Source organism: Quercus suber, unplaced genomic scaffold, assembly GCF_002906115.3.
Source record: "Quercus suber isolate HL8 unplaced genomic scaffold, Cork oak 2.0 scaffold_702, whole genome shotgun sequence".
Classification (NCBI taxonomy): Eukaryota; Viridiplantae; Streptophyta; class Magnoliopsida; order Fagales; family Fagaceae; genus Quercus; species Quercus suber.
This window is the reverse complement of record NW_027070143.1, coordinates 215,718-234,183: the sequence shown is the minus strand read 5'-3', so window position 1 is coordinate 234,183 and position 18,466 is coordinate 215,718. Positions and strand designations below refer to the sequence as shown.

At 37.5% G+C, this 18,466-nt stretch overlaps 3 protein-coding genes across 3 annotated transcripts in view; all 3 read left to right on the top strand.

Annotated features, from left to right (window-relative positions):
* The first annotated feature begins 1,730 nt into the window (after nt 1–1,730).
* Nucleotides 1,731–2,294, top strand: LOC112036083 (uncharacterized). The gene has a single exon (XM_024068909.2). It carries the CDS (start codon nt 1,731–1,733, stop codon nt 2,292–2,294), a length of 564 nt encoding a protein of 187 aa, XP_023924677.2.
* A 6,774-nt stretch (nt 2,295–9,068) lies between these two features.
* On the top strand, nt 9,069–12,050 carry LOC112036050 (cytochrome P450 CYP749A22). The gene is made up of 5 exons (XM_024068875.2): nt 9,069–9,479; nt 9,563–9,786; nt 9,910–10,142; nt 10,281–10,641; nt 11,435–12,050. Exons 1-5 carry the CDS (start codon nt 9,197–9,199, stop codon nt 11,861–11,863), a joined length of 1,530 nt encoding a protein of 509 aa, XP_023924643.1. The 5' UTR covers nt 9,069–9,196; the 3' UTR covers nt 11,864–12,050.
* A 5,381-nt stretch (nt 12,051–17,431) lies between these two features.
* The window catches only part of LOC136064527 (cytochrome P450 CYP749A22-like), a 7,416-nt gene continuing 6,381 nt past the window's right edge, over nt 17,432–18,466 (top strand). Inside the window, exon 1 of the mRNA XM_065766389.1 lies at nt 17,432–17,453. Within this exon, the coding sequence (XP_065622461.1) occupies nt 17,432–17,453 (22 nt within the window). The remainder of the gene's footprint in view (nt 17,454–18,466) is intronic.

Below are 18,466 nucleotides of genomic sequence, written 5' to 3'. Positions count from 1 at the left end.
TACGGATTTCGACAATTACTCAATTATTCAACCTGAGTAGTTAATTAATCAATTTCAAGTACAACGTGAATAAAAGTAATCATAACAATAAAGAATAACTCATTCATATAGATACAAGAATTTGTTCACGGAGAGATAGAATTTTTCTATCATGTGCTAATAAATTAATAATATTACAAAAAATCTCCTCGAGTAGGAGCTGTCTCTCTCGTCTGCGAATGAGCCTTCCCTCTCTAAGGATCACCCTTAGAGTTTAGCCTATTCTCTAAAATATTACCATGGTTGTTGGTCCTATCACTCCTTGCTATCTCGATGGTAGAGGAGGTTATTGACAGGTTGGAGAACATGACGTTAACAGTGGAGGAAGAAGAAACCATTGCGATCCCGGATGAAGGAAGATTAAGGGAGATTGAAAGTTGCAACTTAAGCCTGATCGGAAGGTTTCTCACTTGTAAACCTTTCAACAAAAGAGCAGCGGTAGCCACTCTACGAAGGGCCTGGGGCTTGAATGAAGGACTACAGATTGTAGAAGTGGGGGAGAATCTCTTCCAATTTAAATTTAAAATTGAGTTTGATATGGAGAGAATAATTCATGACGGCCCATGGACGTTTGATAATCAAATTCTCTTGGTACAAAAATGGCATAGAGGCATGAATGCAAAGAACGTTAGTCTAGACTCGGCATCTCTCTGGATTCAAATCTAAGATGCACCATTCGATATGGTGTCTCCCACTGTGGCTACGGAGGTGGGTGGCAGACTCGGTAAAGTGGAAGAAGTGGAGAGGAGGAGGAGGAATCTTGACGATCAAAACATCTTTATGAGGGTTAAGGTGGCATTGCCAATCTCAAAACCCCTTAGGCGGGGGGCTTATCTAGCTAGTGCAGACGACGAACGAACATGGTGCAAGTTCAAGTATAAGAGGTTGCCATTTTTCTATCACTATTGTGGTATGCTTGGACATGATCTCCGGCATTGCACTAAGCATTTTGCTGCAACAAAACAAGGTGGAGAGGTGAAATGCCAATACGGGGATTGGATGAGAGCTTTTGGAGGCCGTTCACGCACATCACCGAAGCGAACCACTAAGGGCCCAGTGAGTTCAACTTGGGAAGGGGAAGAGGCGCAAGATGGTGGAGGTGGTAATACCAAGCGGGCAGAGGTAACGGTGATGGCGCCTGAGAAACCTAACGAAAACCTTAGGGAGGAAAATGGAATTGGAAGCAGTGCGAAATTCGGATTGCATTTAGAAGGCCATCAATGAAAATCCTAAGTTGGAATTGCTAAGTACTTGGGAACCCTTGGACAGTTTGAAGCCTGCGCGATATTGTGCGGGTTCAAGCGCCTACGGTATGCTATTTAATGGAAACTAGATTGGACAAGGAGGGGTTTGATAGACAGTTAGGTGATTTACCATTCCCAAATAAAATCATAGTGAAGTAGCTGAATTCAGGAGGGGGATTAGCATTGATTTGGAGGGCAGGAGTGAAGATGGAGCTTATCAATTTCACCATGAACCATATTCTTGTCAAAGTTACGGCAGAAGATGGGTTCAACTGGGTTCTCACCAGTTTTTATGGGTGGCCTGAAGCTAGCCAACGTGGTATGTCTTGGGCTCTGCTTAATCATTTGAAATCATTTGTTGATGGACCATGGGTTTGTATAGGTGATTTTAATGCCATACTAAACTTTTCAAAGAAATTAAGCAATACACCGCTGCAATAGAGGCTTATGGATGATTTTCGAGAGGCATTGGACTTGGCAAAATTGATTGATTTAGGCTTTGAAGGATACCCGTTTACTTGGAACAATAGAAGACCGGGATATGCGAACACTAAACAGAGGCTGGACAGGGCAGTAGGGAATGAGGCTTGGAAGGAAAAATTCCCTCTTTCTAAGGTAACTCATTTATCCTCTTATGCCTCTGATCATCTTCCAATTGTGCTCCATGTGAAGTGTGACAAAAAATGGCAAGGACGGGGAAGTCGTGGGTTTAAGTTTGAGGAGGTGTGGCTTCTATGGGATGATTGTGAGGCTGTGGTAGAGGAAGCTTGGGGTAGAGGAGGTATTCGGTCAAATTCCTTAGAGACAGCAAGACAAAAAATTGAAACTTGTGGGGCGGATTTGTTGGCTTGGGGTTCATCTAAAACCCATCCGGCAAATGAGGAAATCAAACAACTTCAGAAGAGAATTGAAGCTTTGAACTGTAGTGACTATAATGAGGAATGTAAGGCAGAGCTCTTGGTCCTGAGTAGGAAGTTGGATGATTTACTGCACAAACAAGAAATTTTTTAGACACAGAGATCTCGAATCCCTTGTCTGAAGCATGGCGATAGAAACACGAAGTTTTTCCACCAAAAGGCCTTACAAAGAAGAAGGAGGAATTACATACAGAGAATAAGGGATTCAGACAATAACTGGGTTGAGACAATGAAGGATATTGCAAAAATAGCTTTAGACTACTTTCAGAAAATTTTTACAGCAGGGAAGTGTGACCGGATGGATGATTGCCTTAATGCAGTGCTCTACAAAATTACTACTAAGATGCATCAATTCTTGACCAATGAGTTTAGTGTAGATGAAGTCAAAGCGGCGCTGTTTCAGATGGCACCAACAAAGGTCCCAGGTCCGGATGGTATGAATGCTCTCTGTTTCCAAAAGTATTGGCATATTGTTGGTAATAATGTAATAGATGTTGTGTTGGGTTTTCTTGAGTCTGGTCACATGGTTCCTGGAATTAATGCTACTAATATTGTACTTATACCAAAAGTTAAATGCCCTGAAAAAATGTTTGATTTTTGCCCAATTAGCCTTTGTAATATGATATATAAAATAATCTCTAAAGTTTTAGCGAATAGACTAAATCTGATTCTGCCACAAATCATTTCACCTACACAAAGTGCCTTTGTACCTGGAAGACTCATCACAGATAATGTTTTATTAGCCTATGAGACTATTCATACTATACATAGTAGGAAAAAGGGAAAGACAGGCTCTCTTGCTTTGAAATTGGATGTTAGCAAAGCCTATAATTGGGTTGAATGGGATTTCCTTCACGGCATTATGACTAAATTGGGCTTTCCTGGACATTGGATTAGGTTGGTGATGGCTTGTGTTTCTTCACCATCCTTTTCTATTCTTATTAATGGCAAACCCTTTGGAAATATTACCCCCTCTAGAGGGCTCCATCAAGGAGACCCTCTATCACCTTATTTGTTTCTCTTGTGTGCAGAAGTGTTCACATCCTTATTAGCAAAAGCTGAGTTAGAGGGGAGGATTCATGGCGTTGCTATTTGTAGGAAGGCACCGATGATATCTCATTTGCTTTTTGCTGATGACTCGTTGTTATTCTACAAAGCCTCTCAAAAGGAAGTCCAAGTGATAAATGAGCTCCTTCAAACCTATGCTGATGCTTCAGGGCAGATCATTAATATGAAGAAGTCCTTAGTATTTTTCAGCAACAACACTCTAGTGGGCATGAGGGATTGGATAAAAGCGAAGTTGGCTGTAAGGAAGTGGCCAAGTTTGAAAATTACCTGGGGCTACCAACATTGGTTGGAAGGGCAAATTACCAAACTTTTTCCTACCTTAAAGACAGAGTGTGGAAAAAGTTGCAGGGTTGGAAAGAAAAGCTACTGTCCAAGGCCAGGAAAGAGGTGTTGATTAAAGCCGTGGCACAATCTATCCCAACATACACAATGGGTGTATTCCAACTACCAAAAAAGCTTTGTGATGATCTCAACACAATGTGTGCAAATTTTTGGTGGGGTCAAGTGGATAGAGAGAGAAAAATCCACTGGCAAAGGTGGGGTATTTTAACTCAAGCTAAGAAATATGGAGGAATGGGTTTCCGAGACTTGAAGATTTTTAATCTTGCCATGCTAGCCAAACAGGGATGGAGATTATTGCAAAACCAAGAATCCTTAGTGTTCAAGTGCCTCAAAGCTCGTTATTTTCCATGTTGCTCCTTCATGGAAGCAGTTGATTCACCGACTAGCTCTTATATTTGGAAGAGTATTATGGCAGCCCAACCTGTTTTAAAAAAGCGATGTTGTTGGATGGTAGGAGATGGAACATCCATACGGGTCATGTCTGATAGTTGGATCCCTAATCATCCCACAAATAAAATACTTATCCACCCGGTGGAGGAAGAATGGGAATGGAGAGTGTCTGATCTTATGGAACCCGAGTTAAGGTGTTGGAATAGAGAGATAATCATGTCAAAGTTTCACAAGGAAGATGCAAAGGCTATTTTAAGGATACCACTGAGTAGAAGGCTGGTTGTGGATTCGATGGTGTGGCTACATACAGCAAGGGGAGTGTATTCTGTGAAATCAGGTTACTATGTGGCAACACAGGTGCTTAGGGGGGCAGATTGGATAGAAAGCTCAAGAGGGCTGAGTGGTACTAAAGTTTGGGCACTGTTATGGAAGCTCAAGGTCCCAAATAAAATCAAAATTTTTGGCTGGAGGGTATGCCAAAACATACTTCCTACCCGAGAAAATTTAGTCCATAGATGAATTTTGGAGGATGGTACATGTGAACTCTGCAAAAGTGCTTCAGAAATAGTGATTCACGCCTTATGGGAGTGTGGGGTGGCGAGGGATGTGCAGGCAAGCAGCCTTGTGAAGTTACAAAAATGTGGTGGAGGTCAATGGGATTCAATGCAATTATTTAAGGAGATGCAAGACCGGCTGTCAAGGGAAGAATTGGAGTTATATTTAGTCCAAGCCGGGCTCATATGGACCCAACAGAACAGGATTTTACATGGAGGCAAGCTTCAGTCACCAACCCAACTGAACAAAAGAGCATTTGATCTCCTAGCAGAGTTTCGACAAGCACAAGAACAGCTAACTATAGTAAGCAGAACCAGCACAGAGAGTAGATGGTGCCCACCACCAATTTCAAGGTTCAAACTTAACTTTGATGTAGCCATTTTCCCTGACCTTAAGTGCTCTAGTCTAGGAGCTATCATTCACAATGAAAACGGTGAAGTGATGGGTGCCATGTCTGCCAAGGGGCCACAGGTACAAGACAGCATAGAAGTTGAAGTCCTTGCATGTCGTAGAGCCCTTGAATTTGCCATTGATATTGGTTTTTTTAGAGTTAGTGATTGAAGGAAACAATGCACAAGTGCTGAATTCACTAAGGTCCACTGATACAAATATGTCTTAGCTTGGTCATATTGTTGCTGATATTTAATGTTTGATGGCTGGTTTACAGTGGATAGAAGTAAAACTGGTGAAAAGGGATGCAAATGGTGTAGCTCACTCATTAGCACGGTTTGTAAAAACTATAGTTGAAGATATATTTTGGTTAGAGGACTCTCCACCACCTGCCTTGGAGGCTTTGTATGTTGATTCTCTTCAGTTTCAATGAATGAAAGTTTTGTTGCATTTTCCCAAAAAAAAGAAAAAAGAAAAAGAAAAAAAAGAATTTGTTCATGGAGTGAATTGAGAAAATTACTCTAGGATCAAGCCCAATTGACCAAATCCACAATAAAGAGCATTGTGATAGATGCTAACTTACAAAACCCCTGTACAAGTAATAGACAGTGGTAGCTCAAGGCCTAGGCCTAAGGTTACCAATTTTTTAGGGCCTATTTGATAATATTGTTCTAGTAACATTGTTTAAATAGCATAAAAATATGTGTAGATGAAAAAGTGTTGTGAAAATATATATTGTGTTATTTAAACAACGAAAACTGTTGTTCAAACAACATTACCAAACAGGCCTTTAATGATTCTACCCTTTGATCAAAATGCCCCATCTCATTTTTTTTTAAAAGCCTAAAATTATAGATTGGTGTTGGGGATATTACTAAAATTATGTACTTATCCTTAAATTTTATTGTTTATACTCATATTTTTTTGAAGGAAATAATTTATACATAAAGAACTTGAGGTCTATTATGGTTTGTTTGTGTGTGTATTACTTTTTTCCCATAATTTGCTAATGAATTTTTACAGATAAAGAGATAGTAGTGCATTGATTCTTATATATGTGTGTGTGTGTGTGTGTGTGTGTGTGTGTGTTAGGTTCTAAGACTTTAAGAACTAATGTATTAGAACTTCAATATGTATTATGTTGGCATACCACGATCAAAACATAGAGTCTAGGTTTAGGCTTGCTCAAAGTGTGATTTAATGTAAAATTGGAATCGAGTGATTGCAAGATTTATTGAACAAAATCTGCAAGGCTCGATCGATTGAAAATTAGATTCGATCGATTGAAACTCGTGTAGATTTAATTTTCTACAAAAATTCCAATTTAGCCCAAGCCCGTATGACATATAGGGTTAAATGTTTTACTTCAAGTATAAAAGGAAAAACCTTAACTACATTTTAGGAGTCTTTTAATGTGTTGTGTGTTGAATCTTCTGTGAGATCTGAGAAGTATTTACCTTCATACACACATATAAAGTTGTCAAGATCAAGATTTGTGTCAAGAACTTGATGATCTCTTCAGTTTCTGCATAAAGAACTTTAAAGAAGATCTGAAACCTTTGAGTGGAGTCTCAAAGTCACAAGTAGGAGAACTAGTGGTTGCTGCAAATTAAAGAAAGAAGTAGTCTGTGGACTCGGAGCTGTCACGTGGTCGTGGTAATAAGTTTTTTACTTGAAGTAGCAATAGGATGTTAGTGGTCTAAGTTCTATTGTAAAAACTTCAGTTCTTTCATAGTAGATTTGTTTTTTACCTTGAAAATAGCTAGGTTAAATCCTCCTTAGGTTTTTTACCAGTTAGGTTTTCCTGGGTCATCATATTGTGGTGTTCTTTATATGTCTGCATTATTTGCATGATATGATATTATTTTGTTAACTTAGAACTGAATAATTTATCTAAGTAATCACTTGGCTAAATGACTAGGTTAAACAACTTGTGTTAAGGGGTCTAAAAACATACAATATATATATATATATATATATATAGTTTCAACCTATAAAGTCTGCTTCTATGATTTTTGCTCTTTATTGTCAGATAAAGACANAGAGAAAATGGATGAGAAAGGTGTTTGGTTAGAGGGGGGGGGGGGAGAGAAAACTAGTGGGGTCTGGTTGTTTTTTCTTCGGGTCCACCAAAATTCAATCTCCCAAAATTAGGGAGAAAACACAAGGGAAAACAATGAGAAAAAGTTCTTGGGTGTTTTGGACAAAATTGCCCCCAACAATGATCATTATTATGGCTCAGCAAGTTTGCTTATTTCTTTCTTCTTCTCTTTTTTTTTTTTTTTTTTGGTCATTTTGCTCATTTTTTAAAACATTTTCTTATTTGCTTCTTGGTCATTTTATGATGTTTCATTTGTTATGCCGTGTGTGTTTTTCTTTTCTTTTTGTTGGGAAAGAAGTTTTGGGTTCTCGAATTAAAAAAAAAAAAAAAATGAAGTCATACAAAGTTTTATGATAAAAATATGATATGTTACCTTTTGTTTTATTTAATAGAGACATGATGGTAAATTTATACAAACTACACTTTCCATCCGCTTATTTTTCTTCTTAACCAAAGAAAAAAGTATTTCATTTCTCTACTTTTCTATTCCTACAATCAAACACATATGAGAGAGAAAATTAAATTGTTTTCATTCTCCCGCTATTTTCTATCCTTTCACTTTTCCATCTCCCCAATCAAACGGACCTTAATGTTCCATTTAGATTAAGGGGGAGTAGAGTAGAGTATAGTAGAATAGAATTCCTTTATTGCACTCACCTACCCTTCACTTTCCCCTCTCTTCACATAATAGTTAATTCATATAAACTACATTTTCCATCCTTTCACTTTTCTCTTCAACCAAACAAAAGAATTTTTCACCCTCCCACTTTTCCACCCCTCCAGTAAATACACATGAGGGAAAACCAAAACTTTTCTATTCTCCGAATTTTCCATCCTCCCACTTTTCCACTCCTCCAACCAAACAAAGCCTAAGGCTCCACTTGGGAGTTCATAAGGGAAGGGAATTACATTGAATTGAATAATAATAAGGGAATAGAAAGGGAAATGAATGAAATGTATTTAAGTAAGGGAAATGAATGAAAAAGAATGGAATGGAATGGAATTAAGTAACCTTGATTGGATGTTTTAAAATAAAGGAATGGAAAAGAATGAAAATGGATGAAATGTAAGTAATCTTATTTGGAACCAACATGGAGGGAATGGAATGTAATCATTTTATGACAATATTACTATTAGACCCTTATTTTAAAATAAAGAATTGAATATACGTGGGTATTTTGAGAGTTTTAGTAAAAAAATCATTAAATCTAATTCCATTATCTTCCATTTCTCCCAATTTTGGGGGGAATGAAAATTTGAAGTTTTACGGGAATAGAGAAAAATGAATGTTCTCTCCTACTCATTCTATTCCCTTCTACTTAAACTCTCAAACAAGGGAATGAACTTTCCATTTCCTCCATTAAAACTCCCAAATAAGAGAAGGGAAGAATATTCTAAAATGATTCTTTTCATTCCATTCCATTCTCTCCACCCAAGCGGAGCCTAAGAGTGAGAAAGAGAGGCAAATGAGAGAGAGAGAAAGAGAGAGAGAGAGGAGAGAGAAAAGTACTATAAAATAATTAAATTTTTTTACAACATCTATTAGTAGAACGTAGATCAATGCAAAGCATTTAGAATATGTATTTTCTTGGTATTTAGGGGTGAAATGCTAAATAAAGAATTCTATTAGGTATGAGGGAAAGGAATGTCCCGTATTCCTAAATAAAGAATACACATGTCCCTTATTCCTTTTTCAAGCTCATCTGCTAAATAAAGAATTCTTGGTATTTAGTGGTGAAATTCTTGATTATCTCTAATACACGGTTGGAATATGTATTAATTTTCTTGGAATTTAGTGGTGAAATGCTAAATAAGGCAAATTGAATCTATCAGGAGCCTTATTTAAACAATTCTATTACACGTTGTGCTAAATAAGGGAAACGTAATAGAGTTGTTTTATCTAGAAGAGTTGCCTATTCAATTTTCTTCTGTTTCTTTCTATAGATCCTTTTTCCCGGTTTAGACATTAAATGTCTGTTCATTATTCACTTCTATATATATCATCTATATCTGCCACATATCACTCGGATATCTCTCCCTCAATTCCGTCACTGTCGTTTCTCTCTCACCATTACATCACATCGAGATTGAAACCTACCTTACTGATTCTGAGAGTTCCAAAAAGTTTCCTTCGAAAAGGAAAAAAAAAAATGGCTGCTATTGGAATCCTTGCAATCTGTCTTTCATGCTCTCTGTGTCTGTACTTTGTCTTAGCTCTCATCCGGCAACTTAACAAACTGTGGTGGACTCCTATTCGCATACAACATCAAATGCATTCACAGGGAATCAGTGGTCCTCCCTACAAGTTCTTCTATGGAAACAACAAAGATGTTTCCAACATGAAAAAAGAAGCCATGGTCAAGCCAATGGATTTATCACATGACATATTGTACAAAGCTCAGCCTCATATTCACGCATGGATAAAAAAATATGGTAAAAAGAAAAAAAAAAAAAATTCCTTCGTTGTTATGCTAAATTTAAGCATTTTTCATTTTCTCCCATTCTCTTTGGTGCAGGAAAGAATTTTCTTCTTTGGAATGGCTCTCATCCTGAATTGATCGTTACTGAACCAGAGCTTATCAAAGAGATACTGAACAATAGAGACAATACTTATGTTAAAGAAAAGCCTGGAGGCTATATAGAGAAGCTCTTAGGAGATGGACTTGTGTTTTCTACCGGTGAAAAATGGACAAAGATGCGGAAACTAGCCAACAATGCCTTCCATGCAGAGAGCCTCAAAGTAATATCTTAAATTCAATACTATTGCTAATGATTAATATTTAAGCGGATTGAAATTCAATAACAAATAAACTTATTTATAAATTAGTCTGAGTTGTTACAAGGGATTCGCTTTTGTATGTAGAATCTGGTTCCAGCAATGATCACTAGTGCGGAGGTGATGCTAGATAGGTGGAAAATTTATGAAGGTAAAGAGATGGAGGTATTTGAAGAATTTACGCTATTGACATCAGAAGTGATTTCCAGAACAGCTTTTGGAAGTAGTTACTTAGAAGGGAGGAACATTTTTGAGATGTTGACGAAATTGACAATGATAACAGCCAGAAATACTTATCAACTCAGGATTCCTGTCATCAGGTAAAAGTCCTTATAAACTCAGGTTTCCTAGCATCAGATGAAGTCCTAGTTTTTTGTTTTTTTGTTTTTTTGTTTTTTTTTTACTGATAAAGTCCTTGTAGTTAAACATTAAGCATTTTTCTGTTTTTATTTTCACAGCAAATTTTATAAAACCAAGGATGATATTGAAGCAGATGAGCTTGAAAAAGGAATATACAACCGTGTATTAGAGATAATTAAGAATACAGAGTTTGGTAGCGGTACTGGGGGTCATTTTCTTCAGTTACTTCTAACGGCTCATCATGATGCCAATGTTAGCCAAAGGATTTCAATAAAAGATTTGGTGGATGAGTGCAAGACATTTTACTTTGCTGGGCAAGAAACCACTAATAATTTGCTTACGTGGAGTGTATTTCTTCTATCAATCCACACCGATTGGCAAGAGAAAGCAAGACAGGAGGTGCTCAGTTTATTTGGCCGTCAAAATCCAACTCCAGATGGAATCACAAAACTCAATACCGTAAGGACGTCTCAATTCTCAAACACTAATCAATTTCTTGTGTATATATCAATGATAATTCTACGGACAATTTTTTTAGAAAAAATTTCACAACTATTGAAGTGACCAATTGGTAAAGAAAAAGTGATGGGTCTATTAGTAGCAATTATATCCACCATGCAACGTTAGAATTATGATTAAATCAAATCCTAGAGAAACCACAAATATGATGTAGTTAAATGATTAAATTCATAATTTCCTAATAGTTAAAACTTTTATTATTATATTAAAGCAAAAGATCTTGATTTCAATCTATAACTCCACCATACCTCCCATTTAACATGTTAAAATCCCACATGTTGAACTTTACTGATTAAAGGAAAGTTTAAGTTTACACGTGAAAGAGATAATAGAATTATAGTTAAATGATTAAATTCTATTATTTCCTAATAGTTTAAGATTTGGAAGAATCGGTATTTATTACACATTTACACGACAAAAACTTTTCCTTACACTCCAACACATTAAATATTTTGGGCAAATTTTACTTGAAACCTTATAGTTTAAGAGTTGTTCAAACTAAACCTTCATTTTCAAAAGTACCAATTCTATACTACTCCCCCTCCCCCCTTCAATTCAAACAAGCCCTAAAGGCTAACAAATTAGTCCTATATTCAAAATTGATGTAACACAGTTAAATAAACGATACGTATCAAAAGTGAGAGAAAGAAAGAAGAGAAGACGACTGGAGGAGAGAGGCAGTTAGATTCTTTATTTTTATTCTTATTTTTTAATGTTATTCTTTTCCATGCAGATGAGCATGATCATCAATGAGGCTCTAAGGTTATATCCTCCCGCAATTTCAATACTAAGAAAAGTTGAAAGGAAAGCTACACTGGGGAAGCTCACTCTTCCAGCTAATCTACTGGTGAACGTCTCCAACTTTGCTGTTCACCATGACCCCGACATATGGGGAGAGGACGTAAATCTTTTCAAGCCAGAGAGATTCTCAGACGGTGTAGCCAAGGCTACTAACAACAACGTAGCTGCTTTTATACCCTTTGGAATGGGACCTCGAATTTGTGTCGGTTCAAACTTTACCCCCACTGAAGCAAAGGTTGTTCTCTCCATGATTTTACAACGCTATGCCTTCACCTTATCCCCAACCTATGTCCATTTGCCATTTCAGCTTTTTACCCTTCGCCCACTAAATGGAGTTCAAGTAATTCTACACTCACTTTGAATTCCATAATCGGCTGTGAGCTTGGGATTTAGTAACTTGGAATAATACCTGAAAGTTGTTTATATGTTTGGGAGGTTTGTAAATTGAATTTGTAAATTCTGCAGGGACATTGAAGTCACTGTTGACTACAAAGTTCATCTTTGGTTACGTTTTAAATAAATTAATGACTGATGTGTGCTTAATTCTAGTTCACTGTGATCTTATCTTGCTCTTGATTTTGAAAAATCTAGATTGACTCTAGTGGAGATAAGTAGTGGATTAATTGTTGCTTATTTCAAAATTAACAGTTTAAGAAACAACACAAACACAATAATAATCACTACGAATTAAATCATAGCAACATAATAATGATAATTACTTAGTTAAGAATTTAGGACTGAGCTTGGGTTGGTTCAGGTTGATTTCACTGCCACCTGGACCCAACCCCGTATTAATTGGGTTCAACAAAGAGAAACCCGACCCTACCATAAATATGCGGGTCTAAAGTTGAGTCGGGTTACTGGATACTGGGTTGGGTCTTTTTTTTCCTTTTTCCTAAACCGTGTGAAAGGTCTATAGAAACATTGAAACAACCACCACTTTAATGAGCTATTAATAGAAAAAAACAAATTAGTTATTGTATTACTAAAACTTTCCTTTAAAAGTTGTCATGTTTTTATTATTAGTTTGAAACTTCCATATCTTAGAAAGATCTCCACCTCCACCTCTTATGGTAATAAATGTTAACCAATGCTGGTTTAGAAGTTATATTTAGAAACATTTTATTGGGGAAATGATAAAATAATAAATGTTGTTGACAGTCTTTTATATTTCCCATAAAAATGGTATCAAAAATTTTCTATTATAGTTTATTAACAATTGTCTTAAGAGCATCTGTTAACATAACCATTTTTCTTTATCAAGTTAATGCATGTCTATGAATTAGGTATATTTTTTTCTTTTGTTGCTATTTTACTAATTTATTGATTGACATTAATAAGAAAAAATTGAATCCAATTTAAGGAAGTCAATTCTGTACCGTATCGGCTAGTGCACTGGTACAAGTACACCCCTTGTTTCGTACCGAAAAAAATACCGGCTGTACCAGCGAAATTTGGTTGTTTTGGCCAATAAAGATGTTTCAGACCGGTACAAACAAGAAGGAAAAAGAAAAAGAAAATGAAGAAGAAGATGAGAAAAATGGGTCTGTGACTCACTGACTTGGTGCCTAATGATTGAAATCTGTGCTCCAAATCTTTCATTTTTTTCCCTTCTATACCCTTTTCTAATTTAGATCCCATTCCTCTCCATTTTAGTTGCCACTACAACTTCTTTATTCTCCTTCTTCTTCTTTTTTTTCCTGCGTCTTTGGCTTCTTCACTGCTAATGCACTACAACTGTGTGCTTTTAGCTATGTCTTTCAAATTTTCTTATTTAATATTTAGTCAATGATGTCAGATGGTTAGGTGGAACTATGAAACACTCAAAAGTGTTGAATATTTTTCAAACCTGTCTTTAGTATCAATTCATTTCCACCAACCATGTGGCCTATGCTCTTAACTTTTTGTTTGCCCCTGTACTTTCTTCTTCTTTCATTACCAAGGTATCAGGCACATGTATTGATATATATATTATTATCATTATTATTAATGTCAAGTAAATTGATTGAACTTGTTTTTAACTTGTCACTCCAGTAGTAATCCACCCACAGTCACATAGAGGGATATAAATATAAATATATATTATATTATATTATATAACTACAATGGTACACACTAAAATATATTTACGTTGTTGGTTTTTTTTTTTTTTTGGGATGAACTTGTTGGTTTCTCTAAAGTATCTGATGGTACTCAGATCATCCGTAGAGATGTTCGTCTAGAGTGGAGTAGTCCACAGTTAACCCTGATCCTGAGACAAAATGAATGGTGAAAAAGAGAGTGTGGTTACCGGTGTGGTACTTGCCACAGAGCCTCCAAAGATAAAGTTAGAATAGCTGGGAGTAGAAAGAAGTATTCAGATAGTAATGTTTGTGCTAGAAAATTTTTTGCACCTCCTTGTCGGGTCTTGTGAATGGATATATATAGGTGCTTTCTCTTTCCTTCTAGTCGTTGGTTTTGCCTTAATGGAGATATCATTGCCAAATCTGTAACGCCTATGTGGGGTGTTAAAGGGATAAATATATTTCCAACGGTACGGAAGTTAATTACTGTCCTTGTAACATTTTGTCGTGATTGAGAGACAATGGTCTAGTCTTTGCCAGGTAGTTTCCCCAGGGCTGGGCTAACCTCGAGGTCATCCTTGTCCATCGTCCTTACTAGGTGTACGAGTATATGTTTGGGACTATAAACTGCCCCCCTATTCCAAGGTCGTCCTTGACTTGGACGGTCTTAGGAATATGAGGATTTTTTTTTTGACGCTTGGGGTTCTGTTCCCCCCATTAATTGTCTTATGGCAGCATGGCACACATCATGGCCACGTGTCATTTTTTTGATCGGTGAGCAATGAGTGCCTTTTTAGTTTTCTCACATTTTTCAAGCAAACCTTTTTAACTCTTTGCTTTTCTTTTCTCATCTCTTTACTTTCCTTTTGCATTCGATTTCTTTGACTCTTAGCCTTTCTCTTCACTTTCTCTCTGTGTTCGATTTCTCTAAGCTCATCGTTGTCGCTGCGTATTTTGCTCCTTGCCTTTCTAGTTTTCTTCCTTATTTCCAGGTACATCCCCTTTTTTATGCTTTTTTCCTTTTCGGCTTTATTGTATTCTTCTCTTTCGTACTACTATTTTCTTTTTTTGGAGTTGTGTAATTTTCCTTAGTGGAGGGTTACACTGAACTTAGGCACACTTCTCCCTCCATTGCCATTCTTTTTACTCGCTTAGGGGGTTGTTAGATTCTTCTAGTGACCGGTAGCCACAAATTGGGGATTTTGTTATAGGTGATAGTGGCCTTAATTTAGCGTTGGGTGACCTGTATCCGCTGTTGCAACAGTCTTTGTCTTGGTTCAAATTTGTTTGTGGGGTCCTTAGGAGGGAAAATATGGGATCTAAGGTGAAATCAGGTGGCCGGGAGAGGGGTTCGTCTTCTGGTGTGGTTGCGGAAGGGGCTGTTGCAGACACAGCTACCTCCGTGCCTTCCTTTGCCCCTTCGTTTGTTCTTCCTTCTACTTCTGCCACACCTCATTCTTTTTATGCCCTCAAGGAAAAGTGTGCCTTGAAGGTAGACATCTTTAACAAGTTTAGGGATAGGTTCCAGTTCCCTGATGAGACTAGGGCTCGTCTTCCTAGGAAATTTGAAAAGGCTTGTGCCTTTGCCCATGGCGAGGTCTGCTTTTATGAGACTGCGTTCTTGTGCGGCCTAAGGTTTCTCGTTCATCCATTCATTATGGAGCTCCTAAATCACCTGAATATTGTCCTAGGGCAGTTTATGCCGGACTTTTGGAGGATCGTCATAAGCTGTATGGTGATTTGGACGACCATAGCGGATGGGGACATGATTACTCTTAACGAGTTCATCCATCTCTATCGCTTAAAAGAGTCCAGGGAATTTGGGTATTACGAACTTGTACCTTGGGATAGGAAATCTCATCTCGTCGTCGACCTTCCTTCGTCCTTTTGTTACTGGAATTCTAGATATTTTTTCGTGCCAGGCGATGGTTGGGAGACTTTGTCCGATGACTTTTGGGGGAATGTCCCTAGGTTGCTGCGCCGATGGGAGACCCCTCATCTTGGTGCGTTTTCCTTTTATGCTTCTCCTTTTTAGTATTTTGGATGTGTTGATCATCCTTTTTTTTTTTTTTCTTTTTTTTTTTTGTAATGAAGGAGCATCCTGAACTTGAGAGCCGGTATGAAGAGAGAGTTCGGGAAACGATTAAGGACACAAGCATGATCGACGATTTTAACGAGCTGGTCGACCCACGTACATTGGCTTGTCATTGTTTAGGACCGAAGCCTTCACTTTACGTTCTTCAAACAATTGACTGGGAAGAGAGTAAACGTGAGTTGCCTTGATATTCCTGACCGTCCTTTTCGTTTTTCTCATTTTAACTCTTTAATTTTCTTCCTTTTTTTTGATGTAGAGATGATGATCAAGTTTAACAAGGATATGTACGAAAAAATCAAAGGGAAGAAAAATGAGCCCCTTTCTAGCATTGGCTAGAAAACGTTAAGGATAACTGATAAAGAGAAGTAGAAGGGGAAGGAGACGGCTGAGAGGGGTTCATCCACCCCTACCTTGGATGAAGGACATTTTTTTTTTTTTAATAATTTTTTTTAAGTGATTGGATGCCTTTGTTGACTCAACTTTTGACGGAACTTTTTATTGTTAGGTGTTGGGAGAAGCGATGCACCTCACTTCTCAATATTTGGCGAATAAGGAGAAGGCCGTTGTGGCCACTTCAAAAGTGGACGCATTGGAGGCCGAGGCTTCGGGACTACAAAAGGACTTGATTGCTGTCATGGATGCCCACAATACCTCCAAAGAGCAAGTCAAGGCTTTGATTGAGCAGCTTGATGTCGAGAAGTTATTGGTAAAACAGAAGGACGAACTTCTCGCATTAGCTGGCCAAAGGATGAAAGCCATGGTGGCTAAAGCCGTCCTTGCCTTCCAGACGACCGATGAGTAGAACACCATTCTATTCCAGTGGTATTTCAAAGGTTTTGAATTGTTGAAGAGGTACCTGGTGAAGCACAATCTGGGCGTTCATCTAGAAGATCTAGACATTGAAGCTATGGATAAAGAAATCGAGGCGGCCTAGGCTGCTTAGGCTTCTGTGACCACTGGCGAGGATCCCCCTGAGGTGGATAAGGGTGGTGATGATGCTCCTCCAGCTTGACCTTGCTGTCCTTTCTCTGCATTTTTTTTTTGAATGCCCAGTTTGTTTTGGGGCTTTTGGATGAACAATCTTTTGGTGCCCTGTATGTTTTGGGGCTTTTGAACAATTTGCATCTTTTTATATACACTTGTAATTACAATTACAAGAAAAGTTGAAAGGGAAGTTAGATTGGGGAAGCTCACTCTTCCAGCTAATTTATTATTGTACATCACAACTCTTGCACCTCACCATGACCCTAAAATATGGGGAGAAGACGTGCATCTTTTCAAACCAGAGAGATTCTTAGAAGGTATTGCCAAGGCTACTAACAACAACATAGCTACTTTTTTTCCCTTTGGAATAGGGCCTGGAACTTGTGTGGGGTTGAACTTTGTGACAACTGAAGTAAAGATTGCTCTTTCCATGATTCTACAATGCTATGCCTTCCCCTTTCCCCAGCCTATGTCCACTCACAATTTCAGCTTCTTACCATTCGCCCACAACATGGAGTTCAAGTGATGCTACACTCATTGTAAAGACCAGAACTGGTAGTAAAATGTGCACAAAATATCTAGACATCAATACCTTGGGATGTATACTGTAGCCTTTTTATTTCAGTTGTTTCTGAGCTTTGTTGGGAATTGGTAGCTTGGAGAGTAAGTGAAAATCAACGTGTTACACAAAAAGTGAATGATCATTGAATTAATAGAATCAGTAGAGACATTGAAAACAGGGGTGACCAATATGAAGATTATTTTGGTCATTAGTTAGTGTAACGTAATGGCATTTGGAGACTTTTCATGTATTTCAAGATCTAATACGATCTGGACTGTTGGTCGCATCTTAATTAAAGTCGTGACTGTTGTCTTATATGTTTGTGCTCAATTTTAATTTACTATGATCATTTTTTGATCTTGATTACATGGTTAGTGATCATCTAATATTTCGCAGAATGAAGACATTAATTAGCGGCACTGATTGGTTGAATACTTAGCTTAACAGCCTCATATGGACTATGATGGCAGATACATATGCCAACAGGTGTGTAAATGTTGCTTAATTACGAATTTGCGCATGCACACACCCACAAAAAAAACATATAGTTTCTTTGTAAAGTATGTTTAATAAATAAGGTTTGTTGGGATTTAGCCAAAAAAAAGGCTTGCTAGGAAGTAAGGTCTCAAGTTAAAAGAAGATGGACGTTTTTTTTTTCAATTGGAGAGGAGAAATTTGAACCCTAGTTATATCTGCTGAAAACAACATGAGATATTAGTTACATTACAAGGCCCATGGTAGAACGGGAAAACACTTTAGTGAATTTCACCATGAATTTAGATAAGGAATTTTATTATTATTATTATTATTATTATTATTATTAGTTGAGAGAAGGGAGATTTAAACCATGGATGCCTCCATTGAAAATTTTTTTTTTGAGCAATTCAAAGGGTGACTGTAAGTGCTCAAAAAATACAGGTCCAAGCCCACTTAGATCAATAGTACCTTATCATTCAAATCAAGCCCAAACAATAGAATTTGTTGAGAGAGTGAGAAACAAGTCCAAGTGCAATACTACACTAAGCCTAAGCTTAAGGCCAAAGAGCCCAGATTAACAGATTAAGGTGATTTAATCAATAATTAAGAATAAAGTCCTCCTTGGGCAAGTCTGAGGATCAACTCCTTGTACATAAATTCAGTTCAAGTTTTACCCAAGGCTATTCATAGTTCTGTTTCCTATTCTAATGGTTCTTAAAATGTTCATCCCTTTTCTTCTTTGGGGTGGGCTCCACATTCCCTACCCCGTTGTTTTCTTCTCCT

What these genes read in the sequence shown, in the direction of transcription:
- LOC112036050 (XM_024068875.2), top strand. Translation starts at nt 9,197, where the DNA reads ATGGCTGCTATTGGAATCCTTGCAATCTGTCTTTCATGCTCTCTGTGT. An exon ending in CGCATGGATAAAAAAATATG is followed by an intron (nt 9,480 to 9,562) that starts GTAAAAAGAAAA and finishes TCTTTGGTGCAG; the next exon opens with GAAAGAATTTTCTTCTTTGG. An exon ending in CTCAGGATTCCTGTCATCAG is followed by an intron (nt 10,143 to 10,280) that starts GTAAAAGTCCTT and finishes TTATTTTCACAG; the next exon opens with CAAATTTTATAAAACCAAGG.
- LOC112036083 (XM_024068909.2), top strand. Translation starts at nt 1,731, where the DNA reads ATGGATGATTTTCGAGAGGCATTGGACTTGGCAAAATTGATTGATTTA.